The sequence below is a fragment of the Chinchilla lanigera genome, unplaced genomic scaffold (genome assembly GCF_000276665.1).
Source record: "Chinchilla lanigera isolate Chin_1 unplaced genomic scaffold, ChiLan1.0 scaffold00005, whole genome shotgun sequence".
Classification (NCBI taxonomy): Eukaryota; Metazoa; Chordata; class Mammalia; order Rodentia; family Chinchillidae; genus Chinchilla; species Chinchilla lanigera.
In genome coordinates, this window is record NW_004955406.1 from 22,098,916 (window position 1) to 22,118,447 (window position 19,532).

At 48.5% G+C, this 19,532-nt stretch overlaps 1 protein-coding gene across 7 annotated transcripts in view; it reads right to left on the minus strand.

Moving 5' to 3' along the window:
- Nmnat2 (nicotinamide nucleotide adenylyltransferase 2) overlaps positions 1 to 19,532 on the minus strand; it is a 197,422-nt gene that overhangs the window by 21,669 nt on the left and 156,221 nt on the right. For all 7 annotated transcript variants that reach the window (XM_005375034.2, XM_005375035.2, XM_005375033.2 and 4 more), the window contains 6 exons: positions 12,749 to 12,837; positions 11,866 to 11,933; positions 9,672 to 9,750; positions 6,111 to 6,237; positions 4,526 to 4,606; positions 2,862 to 2,906 (listed from right to left, as the gene is read on the minus strand). In XM_005375034.2, the coding sequence (XP_005375091.1) occupies positions 2,862 to 2,906; positions 4,526 to 4,606; positions 6,111 to 6,237; positions 9,672 to 9,750; positions 11,866 to 11,933; positions 12,749 to 12,837 (489 nt within the window). The remainder of the gene's footprint in view (positions 1 to 2,861; positions 2,907 to 4,525; positions 4,607 to 6,110; positions 6,238 to 9,671; positions 9,751 to 11,865; positions 11,934 to 12,748; positions 12,838 to 19,532) is intronic.

Sequence of the window (19,532 nt, forward strand, 5' to 3'; positions counted from 1 at the left end):
TCTTCCCTCTTCAACACACTGCAGGCTAGCGATCTGTTTCTGTGCAGGAACCTTAACCTATCTTTATACGCCCTGGGCTTGGCGGAGGGATTGGCGCACATTAGGCTGTCAGTCGTGGTGACCAACAAACAAGCTAAGGACAGAGGTCACCGGGTTGCCTGAGAGCTGCTGGGCAATCTGGAGGGCTGTGGCAGCCCTGTCTGCTCTGCGGCGGAGGCTTCCCGAGGAAAGCTTGCCGCTGAGGCAAAGGCACCGCCCTCTGCCGCGGGCAGGGGAGCGCAGGCCCACTCCGCACTCTGGAGGTGGGCCAGGCTTGGTACGGCTGAAAGGAGCCAGACGGCGCGCTTCCCGCTCAGTGCCCCTACAGTTCAGGCCAGTCCTCTCTCGAAAGCCCGAGGCTCTGTTGCTGTGACTGCCCAAAGATTCAGTGACGTGGCCATACCCAGAGGACGAGCTGGCCCTCAGCTTTCTCTGCATCAGTAGTTCTCAAGTGGGGGCAATTTTGCAGATTCCTGGAGACACTTCGCAATGTCTGGAGATATTTTTGGCTATCAGGACTTGGGAGAGGAGGGGTTTGCTCACGGAATCCAGCGGGTAGAGGCCTGGGGTGCTGCCAAACACCCTACAATGCTTTGGACAACGCTCGTGACACGGAATTATCTTGCTCCAGAGATGTCAGTTGTGCCAAGGCTGAAAACCCCTGCTTAGCGCCTTCACAATTAGTGTTTCTGATTCTCAAGCCAGAGGCTCACTCAAGTATAATGTGGGAGTTTTAATTTTGTTTCTTTTATAGGCCAAAGCACAGAAAGTTCAAGAGCAAGGGAGGTCTCTGCCTTTTCTTGCAGGACCAGAGCAGATGTATTCGTCACAGACAGGTGGCGCTAGCAGGGCATTGAGGTCTCGTGTGTGGCCACTGGAGGGCAGCAGTGATTTCCCCCAGTTTATTGGGTGAACCTAAAGTGTTTCCGGCGCCTAACTCTGGCTCTGGCAGGCTAGGAGGTGCGGCCAGCTATTAGGAACGTGGAGATGGGGGTCCCAGATGCTAAGGAGGTAGAAGGAAGTGGCTTCTCCTTGTGAAATGTGCAAAAGGGTTTTAAAAAACAGGGCCCCAGGGCCTTGAAGATTACAAGCTTTGCTCTCCGCTGGGCCCCGCCTCTTTCCCCAGGTCACCCTGATCCAGGGCAAGAGCCAGACTAGCGCTCCCTCTACACTCCCCGCCCAGGAATCCTGGCTATGTGGAGCCCAAGCCCTGTGGCCCATCCCAGCTCCCACAGCGCACCAGGGCAGCTGCCGCCTGCACCAGTCCGGCCTTGAATCCTGACAGCAGCGGCCGGGCAGAGCCTCGGGGAGCCATCGCCCAGCTCCATCCTGAGTCATTGGTGGCCAGCTCACCAGACCCGCTGTGGGTGAGGATGGTAACCGAGATGGGCCTGCTAGCTGTGCCCCCACAGCGAGGTCATCTACATGAAAGAAGCACGGGGCCAACAGCAGCTCCTGTGCAGGGGCATCAGCCTTGACCTCACTGCAGCAGGGGTGCCGCCCTGAGCAGGGGCAGAGTGGCCCTAGAAGAGCCCTAGGTGCTGCAGGGCAGCCGCACCTCCACTCCCCTCACTGCTCTGATGCCCTAGCTCTGGGGAAGCAGGAGCGAAGTTCCCCTGCTTGCTTTGGGAGCCACCAGGAAGCCAGGTGCTCCTTCCTGTGGCCTTCGGAGAGTGATGTGCTCACGAATAGAGAATATTAAACTGTAATGAAATAATTAGGAATTGAGTCTATTCGTTACTTTGTTTTAATGCAATTCATTTAACTGAGTTAATATAACTTATTTTTTTTTTTTTATTAACAACTGTGTTTAGCTTCTGGTTCCCACAATTCCTTAAACTTTTGCAAATGGTTTTAACAAACCAAACTGAGCTAACTCAGGCACACCACCATACTTCACATCAGAGGACGAGACCCAGAGAAGCAGCTGGAGATAATGTCACATCTGCTGGGTTTCCTGGGAGAACCAGGAGCTCAGGTCCAGCCACACCTCTCAGGATTATGACAGGAGCTCTGACCTCTAGGTGTTGGGCAGAGTACCAGAAGAGGTGCCTAAACTATCTTCTCAGCTGCAAGTTTAAGACTGAGCGTGTCTGCTGGACACCTACTGCCTCTCATCCTACACCTCCAGGCATTACTGTTGTCACTGACCTTTTGCCTGGCATCTGTGCCAACTCTGGCTCCATTCTGCTGCCTGTCTGCCCTTTCTCTAGCTTTAGGCACCTGGGTCTCACTCTTGTGTCTCTTTCTCTGCCCCTTGGAAAGTTTTCAGATTGTTGATTTGCTTTGCGATTTACACAGGTGAAGTCCTTCCCATCCCAACTGCTCTGGGTAACCACTGTCCACCCACCTTAGGCTGGGCGTGAGATCCTTACACAGACACTGGGATGCCTTAGCCTGTGGGGGTGGATTTCAGCCCTCACTTCCTTCTCTACCTGCAAACACTGAAACATCTGCTAAAGAATGCAGGGTGCAGGCAAGCTCTCCTGCCTTGTTTATGTGCGGTGTCTGTGGGCTAAACGATAGTCTTCCTACCTGCACTGAAGCTCAACTTCCATTCGTTTAGACAAGGGAAGGGAGACTTGGAAGGGAGGGAAAATTGGAATTGATAAAGTCCAACCTCTTGGGCCCTGGCCTGAGTCCAGCTCAGAGATGTTCAAGGGGAGCTAGGGAAGAAGACGATCTTAGGTTGGAATGGTTGTTCTTTTGAGAATAGACCTGCTGCAAACACAATCCAGGATTTTCAAGCCTCCACCCTTCTCCATGCTGCCAGTGGTAGGGGCAGGTGGCTCCAAATGTCTCCAGGCTCACGGCCCACTCACCGATCTCCTCGTACCGCATCACGGTGCCCAGGTTGGCATTTTCATCTGAAGAAGAAAAAGGGGACACAGAGCTTTAGGGAGCAGAGCACCTTCCTGGTGGGAGCAGCTGCGCTGCTGTAGGGACACAGGTCTCCTTGCTCAGGGACATCTAAGGAGGGGGAATGGAGGACACGGGCTGCATAAGGTAGACAGGGGGCACACTGTACATTTCTGGGGTTTTCAGAATTACACAGCCTTGCTGGGGAACCAGTGCACACGCTCACGGCAAGCACCTGCCATTTCCTCCCGTATCTTAAGGGGGCTGCCCCCACGGGCAATGTCCTCGAAAATGAATGGGACAGCTTTTCGAGTCCCAGGAGGTGGCCATCTTTTTTGAGGGCCCTCTTGGTTTAAAGAACTAGCGGACTAGGGATGATGAGATTTTTCTGTAGCAGACATAGCCAGAGCCAGAAAGATGTGAAAGGCAGGGCTCTCGAGTGTGCAATATCAGTGTGGAGGTATGCAATGGGTGCAAGTGCATGCACGTGTGCGCGTGCACTTGCACACACACACACACACACACACACACACAACTGCAGACTGCTGTTGAGGACCCTGCCTCTCCATCTCCTCAACCAACCCTCTCAGATCCTTTCAACATGGCGGAAATCGGATCTCAGACATGGTGGAAATGGTCCCAAAAAATAAAAGGAATGTGGTCCAGGCCTGCAGTTCTTCTGCAGAGTTAAGTTCAAGGCTTGCAGGAGAAATAACCCCGGAGACTCTGATACTCTCATCCCTTCTGAGTCGTTGGGGAAACAGGCAAAGACAGAGGGAAGTGAGGGAAGAGCACTCACCTCCCACAGGAGGACGTACACTACCAGAGCTAGGCTCCCCTGCGGGAGGATTCTGGGCCCCACCAGAACCCCTTAGGTATGTGGAGCCCTTCTGTGTGAGCACAGGTTAGGTGAGCACGGGCTGGAGGAGGGTGGTGATCATGAGGTCTCTCAGGCAGCCCCAGGTTAACGAGACCCTCTGGACTCCCGCTCCACCATGGAAAGGAGGCCCGGTCACATTTCTGCATACCTCTGGTCTCTGTCGGTCTCTGCTCTATAAATGGTCATCCCTTGGACTGTTCTGTCTGCTATAAGAAAATACCATAGGCTGGGTGGCTTATAAACAATAGACATATGTTTTTCACAGTTCTAGAGGCTGGAAGACCAAGATCCAGGTGCTGGAAGCTTTGGAGGCTGGTGAAGGTCAGTGTCTTGGTTCATAGACAGCACCTCTTTTTTTTTTTTTTTTTGGTTTTTTTTCCGGTACCGGGAACCGAACTCACGACCTTGCGCTTGTCAGGCAGGCGCTTTTGCCGCTGAGCTAAATCCCTAGCCCCGACAGCACCTCTTTACGGGTCCTCAGATGGTGGAAGAAACTACTAGCTACCTCTCTGGGCTTGTTTTATAGCGGCAGAAATCCCACTCATGAGGGCTCCATTCTTATGACCTAATCACCCTCCCAAGACCCCACTTCTCAATATTGTCACCTTGGTGGCTAGAATGTCAGTGTATGACTCTGAGGGACATGAACATTCAGACCACAGCACAGGCACTTGTGGGAATTTATGGATGCCTGAAGGGTGCAGGGAAAGAAGACAGAACTGGGAAAGAAAGAGCTTGCCTCCTTACCTACAAAGGTGAAGCGCTCCACCGGCGGGCGCACGCAGCAGATCCGGCTGAGGCTTTCTCCCACTTTCCCCAAGATCTTGGCTAAAGGAGAGAGCAAGACAGACAGGGACAGAGGGAGAAAACCACTCACAACTTACACTGTGCCAGCCCAGCACGGGGGCCATTCTAAACTGGAAGGGCAGACTGGGGGTGGAAAGCGAGAGGAGGGTGGAGAGAAAGAACAGAAATATGACAGCCAAAGTTTCTCCTTCCTGTTCTCAGTCCAAGGCACAGCATTGGGAGCCATGGACTAGATCCTATTTTCCAGTTGTGTTCATTACATTGTTGAAAGTTGGAAAATATTAAAAGAGAAAAATATATACAAAGGAAAACGAGAGCATGGATAGTCCCACCTCTACCGATAACTTCTGATGCATATGATTTATTTTCTTCTGTTTAAAAAATGTGCATTATGCAGGTACGGTTACATAAGTCAGATCAGAGTCTACATTTACAGAGCATATATGCTGTTTGCTTTTTTTGTTTTTTTATATCAGGAGCATTTCCTCCCCAGGTTTGTTCTAAGTCTGTCCTTAGCCATTCCCCACACTGGACAATGACTCGCACATCCAAGGAGATTCAGCCTGTGGCAGAGCATACTCTGGGAATGGTCTTTACTAGGTGAAGGCATTCCTCCCCATGCAGATGGGCTTTGTAACAACCCGATCCTACTTGGCTGAGAGGGTTCTGGTTTTCAATCATTTCTCTGAGTTCTAGTCCAGAAAATTTTTCTGAAGCCCTCTGTGTAGCTCTATGCAAGCTGTGAAATTCTGGTTCTTCTTTGAGTATGATATTACCCCATTTATCACAGACCAATAATACAATAGCTTATGGCCCCTAGATTTAAAAAACATAGCATCATCTGCCTCTGGACATTGGCCAGGAAGAATTTAGAGCACAGATGATGGAGGCCAACAGCACCGAACATGAATCCTAGCCCTTCCACTTTTAAGCTGTGTGACCTTCAGCAAATCATTGACACGGGAACATGCATCTATCTCACAGAATCTCTGCTTCAAATAAAAACATATGTGAAGTGCTGGGTGTCCCCTGGGCACACGAGGGATTGGGTAAGTGTTGGTGGCCCCCATTGCTTGTCTGTATTGAGATAACTAAAAGTGGCGAGATTCTGGATGTAGATTGCCTGGGTATGATTCCTATTTCCTCACTGTGTGACCTTCTGCAAGACCCTCAACCTCCCTAAAAGAGGCAGAGAAAGATGGGTTCCCTGTATATATTTAATTCCCAGTTAATGCAGTTATACTTCTATTTGAATGCACATCAGGAATGCGCACCACCATTTCATTCTCCTTCCCTCCCTCCCTCTCCTTCTCTCTGATTCTATCAGTGTTCTATGCTAACCATTCTGAAAGCACAGTTCCTGTGCCAGCAGCCTCAGGTTTGCCTTATTAAAAATGCAAACCCTCCTCCCCGCGCCCAAACCTACTGAATCAGATTCTGGGGTGGGACTGAGCAATCAGCGTTTGAACAAAGCCCACTGAGTGACTGTGAGGAGAGGGAACCAAGGACATTAATGGCCCCTTACCTGCAGTGGGCTTGGTGGACACATTGCTGTTCTGGTAGATGGGCTGGGGGGTCTCGTGCTGTGGCTGTCCGATCACAGGTGTCATAGAAGGCGTGTTCACGTTGGAGAGGATGCAGCCGGTCACCCTCTAGGGAGAGGGAGAAATACTGAATCAGTGTCATTAACCAAGTGACTCTGGGGAGCTTTCCCAGTTATCTCCAAAGGGATAGCTGCTTGTGCATCATGGTCCGTGGCCTAGATCTGGGGGAGAGCCCTGAGGGTGGCTCTAGACCCAACTGCGCCGTGTGGTCAGTAAGTTGGCAGGAAACAGGGTAGTTCAGTGGGGAAAACATGGGGTATGGCACTGTGCAGATCTGAATCCAAATTCAGCCTCTGCCTTTTTCAGCTATGCGAACTTAGACAGTAATTTAAACTCTCCTAAACCTCAACTCAAGGCTAACTATACACCTGCCTTTTTACAGGGGTAGCATTAGGCGAGCAGACATAGGCACAATGTCTTTGGAGTGCTTGGCAGATGGCAGGAACGTCGTAAGCAGCCGCCAAGGGTGTAACTTGCTGCCTATCATGCCTGTCTGCCCTCCCTGCCTGGTTCATGGGGCGAAAATGAGATCATGTCTGCACAAGGGCTCTATGAGCTTGGGAAAGGTCACTCTCACCACCTGCGGCCTCTTCAGACCAGAGACGTCAATAACAGGGCCCAGGGAGAAAGCGGTGCCAGGCTGAGCAGGATGTGTTTGTGTTGCAGGAAGTGGGTGGGTGGGTTCTGAGCCCTCTCTGGCCTGCTCAGCGGTGTGAATACACATTCCAGAGCCAAGCGGAAATTCACTGTGCATTATCCATTATCCCGTGTTATCAGGCCTGCTGCTCTCTCCAGTGCCACGACAAACGTAGAGCTGATAACACAGTATTCTTCCTGGCCAGCCTAGAAGTAACCCTCCCTTGCCCAAGGTGAGGGGGAAGCCAGTTCCCGGCTTCCAAGAAACAAAGGACCCATTTTCAATCTGTTTCGCTTCCCAAGGGCCATAGCTTGCTCAGGTCCCTTCGATGAAAGCCAGCATCTCAGGAGTGATGCTGCTCTGCTCGCTGCCCCGTCTGGGTCAGAGTCCTGCTGCAAGAGGATGCCCAAGCCCCAGGCTGAGGGGACCTTCTAGCTCTCTCCCTAACAGGCCATCCTGCAGCAGAAAAGGACACAAGTCCTCCGGAGCCCTAAAAGAGAAGCCATGTGTCTTGCGGCACAGCCTGTCACGTTCAGAATGTTCCTGGCAGGAGGTCACAGCAGCGTCCCACCACACCTGGGAGCCGGTGGGGATCTTCTCAGCCTGTCTTGTGCGTTTCTCTGCCCTGGGGCACAGAAGGAGTGGTCTGTCTCTTTTTTATTGTTTTACCACCAGAAGATAAAATTCTACATTTTCATTCAATAACCGGTCTAGTGGCTGAGGCATTCCTTCCTCTTGCTGGACGTTTGACTTGTTCTAGCCCAGAGAAGACAGGGCTGGCTGCGGGCCCCACCTGTGCCCTTGCCAACCCCCTACCACACCCTGTTCTTGAGGCCTTTCCAAAAGTCTACTCTCTGTGGCAGGGAGCACAGGCCTCACACCACGCCAGGGAAGGCAGAGGTTAGTAGGAAGCAGCTCTGGGCTCTTACTCCCAGGCAAGGGGCCATCTGTGACCCACATTGTCAGCCCACCTCTGCCCATCCCTGCAACAGCTGGGGCTCCTGGCTGAACTTCCTTGGCTCAGACTCATGGTTGGGGCATGAGTAATAGCGGGAGTATTCACAGAAGGCCAGGCATTTGGACAGCAAAACAATAGCCAGGCTGTAGTCATTACAGGCAGCATTCGGGGACGCTTGCAGGGGTCCCTCATTTCTCCCCTCCATCATGGAGGCTGAGGCTCCTGTTTGACTAGAAGTTCTACGGCCATACCACCCTGAACGTGCCCGATCTCGTCTGTTTGACTAGAAGAAGCACTCCTCACCCCCACTGCAGGCTGACTAACAAACTTTTGTGAAGTCATTGAGATTTTTAGGGATGTTAATCACCATAACTATCTTAACCTATCCTGATTGATACATCCTTATATAGTGAGATGAAGTGTCTTTTATTACTCTGTTGTTAAAACCAGCACAGAGAGCCAGGCATGGTGGTGCATGGCTGTAATCTCAGCACTTAGGAGGCTGAGGCAGGAGGATCATGAGTTTGAGGCCAGCCTGAACTACATACTAAGTTGCAAGTGAGTGTTAACTACATGGTGAGACCCTGTCTAAAAAAAAAAAACAAAACCGTGACCCCATGTCAGGGGTCTTTCAAGGGAAGCAGCAAAGATTCAGATTGTATATGAAGGTTCTGAATGCAGAGGAAAGGAGATCAATTCTGTTCAACTCCATGAGGGAAGGTGGGGGGGTCCTTAACACACTGAGCAAGAGCCAGCGGGTCTCTAGCTCTGTTGCTCTTATCTCCCTAGCATAGTCTGGAGCCCTAACCCTCCAGGTCTGGTAGAATAAAGCTCAGTGGTGCGGTTGGCGGAGCCGTGTGGTCAGGGGCTGCTCTCCAAGGAGGTGGAGACAGGCTTGCCAACAGCAGGAACAGATGGCTGGGGGTTCTCTCTGGGTCAGAACCACAGCTTGTTGTTATTCGGGTACATCAGAGTCGGGGGAGGTGAACGCAGTTTACTCTTTGTTGTCTTGGTCAGTTGGAATTCTGGGTATCGACAGCACTGCTTTTCATCCTGCCACTGTGGGAGTCCATGGGTTGGTATTGATCTGGGAAGGGTGCTCTCTGCACACTCTGGCTGGTGCTGCTCACTGGATGGAGCCCCTTCTACCAGGCAGCCAGCCCCTGGGCCTCTCTGCAGCACCCACACAAGCCCCAGGCGCCAGTCTGGAATGCAGGAGCTCTCATCCATCTGTGCTCACTAGGGCCCATTACATGTCCTCAGGCACGCAGGCTCCTCTCTGTGCTCACTTTTATCCACTACGAAAAGGGAGCTCAGATACCATCTTCCCCTAAAGCTCTTGTGAAGGAGGGAGGCAGGGATGAGGGTGCAATGGCTCGCAGGTGTGCTATGCCCTGGCTGCAGCAACTTCCCCCAGAGGGAGGCATCCATGAAGCCCTAACAGATGGGAAAGGGGGCCTGGCTGCTTGTACCAGCTCCATCCTCTTTTCTCCTGTCTTTTTTTGTCCAACATCTTCCTCTCCTCACTATAGTAAATTCTATAACTGTGATCTCCTTAATCCCGGCTTGAACTTGCTTCCAGCTGACGAAAGCTGCCCCAGTCGTATGCAGCAGCAACAATATCATAGGATATCCAGATGGGAGGCCAAGTGAGAGGACAGGAGGCAGGGGCAACCCCCAGTGTCGCTCCAGGTTCCTAATGCACTGCCTTCCTTTGTGCAACTAAGAGGCTGGACTTTCTCACAGCTGGCAGGGAAGTAGGAAGCTGAGACGAGGTCTGCAGGCCCCCAGTCCGCTTGTCCTGCCTGGCCAGGCTTCTGTGGATACAGCCCATTTCTTGCACCCTGGTGGGCTCCCCCCTCCTCCCCCAGCTGTGTCCCGGCTCACCTTCATGAGGTCCCGGTGGTGTTCCAGCACACTGCAAGTCGTCTGCCAGGTGTCCTGGTAGCACTCCCATGGGTCCACCCTAACATCACGGGAGAGAAGATTCCCTTGGTTTCCATTCCCACAGGTTCTGGACTGCTTCCTTCCAAAGATCACAGCTCAGGGAGCTTAGCAGACCTGATCATATTGTATGCTTAGATCTCAAATCAGATAAAAACTGAGCGTGAAGCCCTACCTGAGCCTCTGTAAAATGAGAGAAGTCTACCATAGGCTTATGAGAAAAGATGATGGTGCCAATCTATCTGGGTTTAATCCCAGCCCCTGCCCTTTCCAAATGTGAAAGTCAGGTGATGGGAAAGTTAGATGATCTTTCGGTGCCTCAATTTCTCTAGCTGTAAAATGAGAATAACAGTAGTAATTATCCTGTGGTTTATTACAAGGGCTCAGTAAATTTTATATGTATAATGCTTAGTAGAGTGTCTTGCTCTTAATCTTACTTACAAAAGGGAATTCTCCTGTGGACCTTACAAGGCTGTGATAAGAATCAAGTGAGCCACGCCCTCAAGAAGAGGGGACTGAGGTTTCCCTGGCCAGGCTACAGACCCCGGGGCATCTGCCCGGTATGCCTCCCTGTGCCTTTGGGGTACCTTGCAAGCACAGAGTTGAGGCACAGCAGTCAGACTAGATGGCACAGACCCACAGATGGGCCAGCACTTCCGCACGCTGGCTTGTGAAGTAAGCAGGGATCCAGCCCTGGAAGGATGCACACTTACTTGCCAACTTAACGAGCTACTAAACTGGGACATTTCTCAAACTTTTTTGAGAAATCTTCCTGTCCCCCGTGCACGTCAGGATTCCATAGATGAGGTCTCACTCATTGCAAAGGCTGAAGGAGTCAGCCTGCCCTGAGCCGGCTTCCTCCTAGGCCCTCTCTCCTCCCCTGCGGCACAGAGGAGCTTCAGAGGAGCAGGAGCTCCCCTCTCTGGACTCGCTCTTGGACTTCCTAGTGAGCTCAATCCTGATTTTCCAAGTGCCTGGAACAGCATGCGGCAGGCAGCTGGCACTCAGTAAATATTTACTGGATGAGTGAGGGAGTTATTCCAGAATCTTCTAAGCACGTCCAAACAAGAACAGCCTCTTGCCCAATGTTTTTCCCATGAGATCCCATTTTCCCCATCAGGTCAGGAGTGGCCTCATTTCCCATCCTGATGTGATCACAGCTGCATCACTGCTCGAGTGCTTGGACAGCTCTGGGCCTGGGTCTCACCTGAGAAAAAGTAGCTATGTCTCTACTTCGTTGCCTCTTGAGGGGGTGAGAAAGTCTGTGAAGAGTGTGTGCTTCACACAGAAATCACTGTAAACCAGTGGCAGGGATTATTGTTTAATTATTATGGTGGCTTCCCTTCACTGCACTCATTTCCGCCTGTCTGCCCTCCCCGGTACCTCGGGCTCTCCTTCCCAGGTCAGCTCCCCTCATTTCCCTCCCCTCACAGAAACTTCTAGATGCTACTTGCTTTTCCACAGGGTGAAATTATGGCACAAATGGCATACCATTATTTTTGTTTAAAAAAATCATCTTATCATGCAAATTATAACGGTAGGAACTTGGGGGAGCATAATTAGCATAATTAGTGGAAGCTTGCTTTAATTACACTGCCAGCTCAGGCGGCTGATGTGCGACAGGCACTGCCCTCTTGCGAGCGGAAGGCACTCTGTGGGTGGGACTCGGTGTGGACACCGTAGACGCAGGGTTCACCCAGGGCCTGCACCTCTGCCGAGTCAGTCTGGAGCTCAGAGCCTCAGCTGGGAACGGGCCATGGCCCAGGCCAGGGAACCCTGGCTGATAGGAAGAAGAGTTAATGAACTTAGTGGGATGAGGGCTGGGGGCATTTCAGACTTTCTAGCCATGCCTCTTCCAAAGTCCGGTGATGCTTTTAGAAGCTCTAGGAGTCACGCCAGGACCCAGAGGTGCCAATGCAGACAAAACCCTTCAGAGCTGCCGCTTTAGTTTCCTGAACCCCATAGCTGTGTTAAAAGATAAACTTACCTGTGTGCGAGCCCTGGAAGGACTAATAGTTCCCCCTCATGTCCCCTCCCTTGCGGGAATCAAAGTACTGCTGCCGTTGTTCCTCCTTCCCCACCCCAGCCCCCGTGAGCGCAGGGCCACCTGCTTTTGCCATCGTCGGGCCCCGCCTACCTGATCCAGTCGGAGTTCTGCACGGCCAGCTGACACATGATGAGACGGTGCCGACTGGACACGAGGCCCTGGGAAGCAACAGAGAGGTTACAGGGCGCCTCCTCCAACCCCCACCGTCCCAGACCATCAGCTCCAACAGCTCCTTATCCCGTGCAGCCAGTGTCTGGTGTCAAGAGGGAATGTGAGCTGTGACCCCGTTACTTTTCCATCTGCCACACGGAGAGGCATGAAGTGGCAGAGGGAAAGAGAAAGGATGAAGGATGTGTGGCGTGCGCCACCCTGACAGGGTCAGAGATGAGCCCGCCTGGGTGGGGCAGGCAAGGCGTGCCCTGCACAGACAAGAGACTTAACTCAGTAAACACTGCCTGCTGATGGCTCAGCCTGGCTGGTTAGGTTACTCCTCCCAGACTCAGCTGTATCTGTGGGACACAGGGGGAGTGAGCAGGAGAACTCCTGAATTTTCTGGGGCATGTAATATGGAGGCAGGGGCAGGGAAATGAATTTAAATCTGATAACAAGAGGCATAGGTGTTTTCTCTGAAAATCCTAGAGAACTCTTGCCCAGTGGGGCTCAACCCATAACCAGACACGGGTTCGGCATCCAGGCTTGGCCACCCCGAACCAGCATGCCTGCTCCTCTCTCTACGAGCACGCCCTGGGCCTGGTGCTGTGAGTGGGGGCCTGTCCTGGGCAGCTGCTCCTCCCAGCTGCTGCCCCAGCACCCACTCCCTCAGGTCTGGCTGTGGTCCAGAGACACAGGCAGATGCCTGCTTGTGGACATTGTGCATTTCCAAGAACCTTCGCAGAGAGGACAGGGGGCACTTTCTCCAAGGGCACTATTAGGTGAGGGAGGGTGAAAGGGGACGGCACAGGAAGCGACCCACCTGTTTTCCATAGGAGTCGTGGACAGGGGAGACAATCCCGCCAATCACAATGAACCTTCCGGTCTTGTGCAGATAGTCCCTGGCTCTTTCTAATTAAGAGAAGAACACCACGCATGACTAAGAGGAAAGGTGCAAACTTAAGGGTGATGATTGAAATCGGTATGTTCAACTCTGTGACACTAAGGTTTACTTTTCGCCATTTAAATAGAAAGTGTCAACTTTGAAAGCAAATGTCGGTGGTTCCAAAGGTTATAGAAGCCAATTTCAGCCCTTGAAATGAACAGATTTGGAACTCAAGGGGATTAATGCAGTCTTAAAGGTTCTCCATTGGAGGAGCCCCGTATAACTCAAAGGGGTTTAAAACAAGAACCTCATTAAGAGTCATTAGAGTAGCTGATTGGAATTTACCCTTATTGTGGCTTCCAGAAGCTCCAGGAGGAGTAGTCTTCTTTAAAAAAGAAAGGCTCCTTATAATATGAAAGATGTGTTGATTGCCTTATCTGATTACTCAGAAGAGATAAACCACCAAACAAATTGAAAAGGTCTCATATAATTACGGAGAATTAACAATCAGCTCCCCCAAGTCTATCATCATTACATTTCCTTGAGAAAAAGTTTGGCCAGAGAAAAGCCCTTTTTCCTTTGGAAGGAATGTGAGGTTGCTTATCCAAAAGTAGAAAACAAGCCCGATTTCATTTGATGATAAAGCTCAGCAAACTAGGAAGAGGTTGAAAAGCCTTACTTCCAAGGGTGGCACATTGTACAAATTCCAACTTTGGATCCTCCTGCCTCAGCCTCCCAAGTGCTAGGATTACACACACGTGGCACCAGGCCCAGCTCCAGGCACGGATTTTATATTGAGGGGCTCTGTAAGTGAGAAGAACTAGAAGGCAAGGCTGGGTGTGTATGTTCCAAGCAAGTTTCCAGGATCACCTGGCGGACTCTCAGCATTTAAAAACAATTCTCACCACATTTGCTTTCTTTTGTTCTTTTAATTTGAAATCTCTTCAATTTAAAGAAATTACTAGATTATCTTAACATAGTTTTGGATTTATAGAATAACTGAGCAGACTGTACGCTGAATTTCATATACTCAATCTCCCTCCTCTCAGCTCTACTTCCACAGGTTCTCTGTTGTATTAATAATCTGAGGCCAGGAGTCGTGATGCACAACTGTAATCCCAACACTTGGGAGGCTGAGGCAGGATATTGCTTCGAGTTTAAAGCCAGCTTGGGCTCCAAAGAAAGTTCAAGGTCAGCCTGAACTGTATAGTGAAACCATGTCTCAAAAAGATCCCCCCACTCCCCGCCACAAAAAACCCTTGCACTGGCTTAGCAAACACATTTGTTACACTTGATTAATCAATACTAACATGTTATCATTAACTACTGTTCATAGTTTACATGAAGATTCACCCTGGGGCTGATGACGTAGCTCAGTGATACAACACTTGTGTAGTGTGCATGAGACCTTGAGTTTGATCTCCAGTACCACAAAAGAAAGAAAGAATAAAAGAAAGATTTACTCTGTGCTATAGAGTTCTATGGGTTTGACAGATATGTAATGACCATGATAGCACCATACAGAGTATTTCAGTGCCCTAAAATTCTGCTGTGCTCTACCTAGTCATCTCTCCTTCTCACAGCAACCCCTTGCAACCATGCATCTTTTTATTATTTTTAAAGATTTGCCTTTTCCAAAATGCTATAGGGTTGGAATTATGCAGTATGTAGCCTCTTCAGACTGGCTTCATTCATTAAGCAGGATGCATTTAAAGCTTTAAGTTCCCCCATGTCTCTTCCTGTCTCAACAGCCCATTTCTTTTTACTGCTTAGTAATATTCCACTGTTGTGTTGGACTTCAGTTTGTCTATCCATCTACCCATCCACCCACCCATCCATCCATCCATCCACCCACCCAATCACCCACCAAAAGATAGCTTAGTCACTTTCAATATCTGGTGATTATAAATAAAGCTGATTCATGTGCAGTTTGTGCTCTCAACTCAGTTGAGTAAATATCGAGGTGTGCGGTTGCTGGATTCCGTGGGAAGAGTATGTTTAGTTTTGTAAGAAAGCACAGCAGTGTCTCACAGGGTGATGCCGTTCGCATTCCCACCAGCAGGGGGTGAGAGTTTCTACAGCCTCGCCTGTACTTGGCATTGTTCCATTTTTGGGACTTTAGCCATTCTAATAGGTCCCTCACCATTGCTTTTTAAAAGCGATCTTCTCTATTTCCAAATCTTATTTTGAGGGTAAGTTAAAGGCCTTGTAACAAAACTCTTCTGATACTGGAACGAATTTCGCGGTCCATCCTCCCTTCTCTGGACCCTTCACAGCCTAGTCCTCCTCAGGGCTATGACCCCAGGCTGTCACAAACCCTCCCTACAATAAGCCAACCCCTCCTCACTCTCTTTTTCCTTTGAAAGCCCTCTCTTTTCTCTCCCCTTACTCAAGCACGTCATTCGAAACCCAGCTTGACCCCGTATCCAGCTCTGTCCTATATCTGCCCTCTCTGGACCTACTGTCCTCCTACTTCCCCCAGTCCGAGGGACCTGGAAATTGCCAGTGAAAGTTTTTGTCCCAACTCCTCCACTATGAGCTCCTCAAAGACAAAGACTTTCCATAGCTATGCTTCCAAATAGCCCGAGGCAATTGCAGTTAATACACAAGTGAAAAGCAGGGTACGCATAGGTCAGGCAATGTCCACGTTGCCTTTTGAACCACCATGCGAGAGGGTTTAGGAAAATATTTCTGTGGCCCAGTCTGTCACCCATGCTGAAGACTTCTTTGGCTCTTAAGCACCCAGCAGGGTGACTTAACTGCATGGTAGATGCCCGGTAAATGCTCACGGAAAGCTCATGGGGCTGCCGGTTCCTACACTTCTTCTTGCAGAGTGTCCTTCCACTGAGCTCACTTGGTCCTCAGAGCTGCCCACTCCATCTCTCAGAACACATTCCAGAATTCCCAGGGGAAAACTGTTGCTCCAGTGAATTGCCTTAGAAGCTGTCACCCTTTTCTCCTGGTCAAGAGGAGGGGCCCGCTGCCCTGGCAGTGCCTCAGAGTCCACTGTCTTGAGAAAAGGCAGTTTCTGAAAGGCATAACCCCAACCTTTGTCTGATGTAGTTCATCCCAGAAGAGGTACTGTGATCATACAGCTCGACTCAATTTAGTAAATGAGGCATGGGCATAAAACCTCTGATACTGATGGGTGCTGGAGATGCGAGAGTAAAGATGACTTGGTTATTCTCCAGAGGCCCACAATAATGGGGAAACGGAAAGCCATATGAAGGGTTCTAATGAGGGGCAAACGGATATGAGTGCCATAGCAGTGACTTTTAACGTTACTCTTATTTTACTACAACTCACATGAAATACACAAGTCATGACACAAAGCATATATGTGTATGTTTAACTGAAAGAAATACATTACAAGAGCCTTACTATAAGACCCCACACTGATATTCTGTAGTGTATTCTCTTACTTGCTATCGTAAATTTAAATGAAAAGCTGGTCACATCCTCTTAATAGGTGGGAAACCTATAGTTTGAACAACTCTGCTACAGTCAAGGTGATAAGGGCAAGAGGAAAAACACCAGAAGAGATTTAGTTCTCCTGGGGGAATTGGAAATGGCTTCTGGAAAAGGTATATTTTGAGTGTGACCTTGAGGAAAGATAGGATTTCAATAGACAAAGTGAAGATGAGCTTTCTAAGAGTGAGCAATTCTAGTAAGTACCTAGAAATTTTACAGTGAAAGGCGTGCTTGCCAAGTGGATCAGTCTCCTCCACCATGGCTGGACTGTAGGGGGCTAGGAGTGGGATTCTGAATGAGGGAGGTGTGTAAGTTGGAATCAGACTGCAGAGGACCCTGAAAACTAGGCTAAGTGGTGTGAACTCAATATGAGTTTTGTGCATGGGAACCACTTGGTGTGTGGGGCTGTTGGTTCTGAAATGCATATTCCTAAGCCTTGGCCCAAAGTGTTACTGAATCAGGATCTTTGGGGTTGGAACTTAACCTTCTGCATTTCACATCAGTTTCTCTAGTGATTCTTCTGTTTTAGAAAGTTTGAGAACCGTGATCATACAAAGATAACAATCATACAGTTGACATCTATAGACAAAAGGGAATCATTGAAAACTACTGAAGTGATATGCTCTTCACTGCAAGACAAATTCCAAGAAGGCCTACTGAATGAAGATGGTGAGAATGCCTAGGAAGTAATTTATTTTAAAAGAGATAGTCATTCCACACTGGAAAATTTAGAGTGGGTGATAACAGGATGGATGAGGGAAGTGACCTATGGAAACTTCCCGGAGAATGACCAGAAACCATAGAGAGCAGGATTTCCTCCTCTGTCCAAACCTTTTTGTCTTGTTTTGCCTCTGAAGCTTTGAAGTGGGACGCATCACTGTCATCCCGCCTGAACATCACATTTTAGACTTTATAATTGTGCTAGTAGTACTAGGCTTTATACTTGGCAATTCACTAGTTGCCTTGTTACTCTTCAACTTGAAACAATGTCAGGTAAGACGGGTAAGAAGGGGGCACTCAGCTAAACAAAGTGGCCAGGAGCAGATAGGATTATCGTCTTTCCTTTTTCCCAAAGAGCTTCCAATTGCTGAAGAATCTGCCTAGACTAACTCAGGAACTGTGATATAGTGGAAATGACGTGGAACTTGAGATCAGAAGACTTCTAAATCTTGGGCAACTCACTTAATACCTCTGAGCCTTAAATCCTATATCCATACAGAACTTTCCTTCTTTGCAAGGTTATTATGAGAGTCAACTCAAATTATGAATATAAAAATATGTAGTCTCCAGATGGCTTTACTAGAGAATCCCACCAAACATTTAAAGAACTAACACCAACTCAACATGATCTCTTCTGGAGTAAAGGAAAGGAAGAAACACTTTCCAATTCATTTTATAAAGTCAGTATTATACCGATCTCAAAACCAGGTGAAGATACTACAATAGAAGAAAATTATAGACTAATATCACTTATGAATATCCTTAACAAAATATCCAAAGTCCTTAACAAAATATTAACAAATAGAAGCCATGTAATGGTTGATGCCTTGTGTCAACTTGAGAAGTTTTGAAGTTTAACTAAGTGACTCAGCAGGGGGCCAGGGTCCTTACTTTGTAAACATGCTCAGCCTGTGCAAGAGAAGGGCACAGAGATGGTGTGAGTTCTACACTTACCTGGGGGCAGGTAGCCTGCTTACAATACAAGGGAGGAAAAGAGGCTTGCTTTCCCCCTTTCGCTCTTGCTGCTTTTGCTGTCTTCTGCTGCCTTGAACTGTTGCCCCTGTGCCATACTACCCTGCCTTGGAGCCAGCTAATTACAGATGAAACCTCTACAAACTGTGAGGTGAATAAACCTTTCCTCTCTTAATTTTGGGTGTCGGGTATTTCATCTCAGCAATGAGAGAAAAGTAACTAAGACAAGCCATAATATGTATAGAGAGAATTATACACTGTGACCAAGTGGCATGTACTCCAGGCATTCAACATTGTTTCGATACTTGAAATATCATTCAGTGTAGTCCACTATATTTATAGGTTAAAAAAGAAAAATTACACACTCATGTCAATTGAAGCAGAAAAAGCAGTTAATAAATTCAATCTTCATTTATGACAGAAGCTGTCATTAAAGTAGCACTGAAAAGGAAGTTCCTTAACTTGATTAAAAAAAAAAATCAATAGGGCTAGGAATGCATCTCAGTGGTAGAGTGCCTGACTAGCATGCACAAAGTTCTGGGTTCAATTTCCAACACAGGGAGAAAAATACCTAGAAAACCTACTACTAATGTGATACTTAGTGGTGAAAGACTGAACCTTTCAGGGCTGGGGATTTAGCTCAGCGGCAAAGCACCTGCCTGGCAAGCACAAGGTTGTGAGTTCGGTTCCCGGTACCAGAGAAAAACCAAAACCCAAAAAAAAAAAAAAAAAAAGACTGAACCTTTCTCCCTAAGATCAGGACTGAGGAAGGGATGTCTGGACTTATCACTGTTATCTGACATAGTACTAGGGGTTCTAGCAAAAGTAATAAGGCAAGAAAAGGAAATAAAAGACATAGAAGTCAGGTGTAGTAACGTACACCTGTAGTAGCAGCACTCAGGAAGTTGAGGCAGGAGGATTGCTGTGAGTTTGAAACCAGATACAAAATGAGTTCAAGGACAGTCTGAACTATATAACGAGACCCTGTCACAAAAAAAAGAAAATGCATATGAATCAAAAAAGGAAAAAAAAATCTATTTGTAGACAACATTATGGCCTACTTAGAAATCTGAAGGAATCTATAAGGAAACCCTTAGAAGGTCTAAAATATAAGATCCACATAGGAAAATTAATCATACTTCTATATGCTACCAATAAACATATAGAGACTGAAGTAAAAATATAAGACAAATTGTAATCATTCAAAAAATGAAACACTTAGGTATAAAGATAATGCACCATATATAGTACTTATATGCTAAAAACTATAAGATACTGATGAAATAAATAATGTTTAAGGATTAGAAGACTCATGTCTTGGTTACCTTTTTTTCGCTGCTGGGACAAAATACCTGACGACCAAAATTAAGGAAGGAAAGTTTTATTTCGCTTACAGTTTGTGGAGGTTTCAATCCGTACTAGGCATGATTATAAGGCAGAGTGGCACGTGGCAGAGGGCTGCATCTCAGGGCGGCAGCACAGCAAAGCTGCCACCACACACACACCATGGCGGAATCCGGGAGGAATGGCCTCAAGCACTCTTTTCCTGTCCCTTACA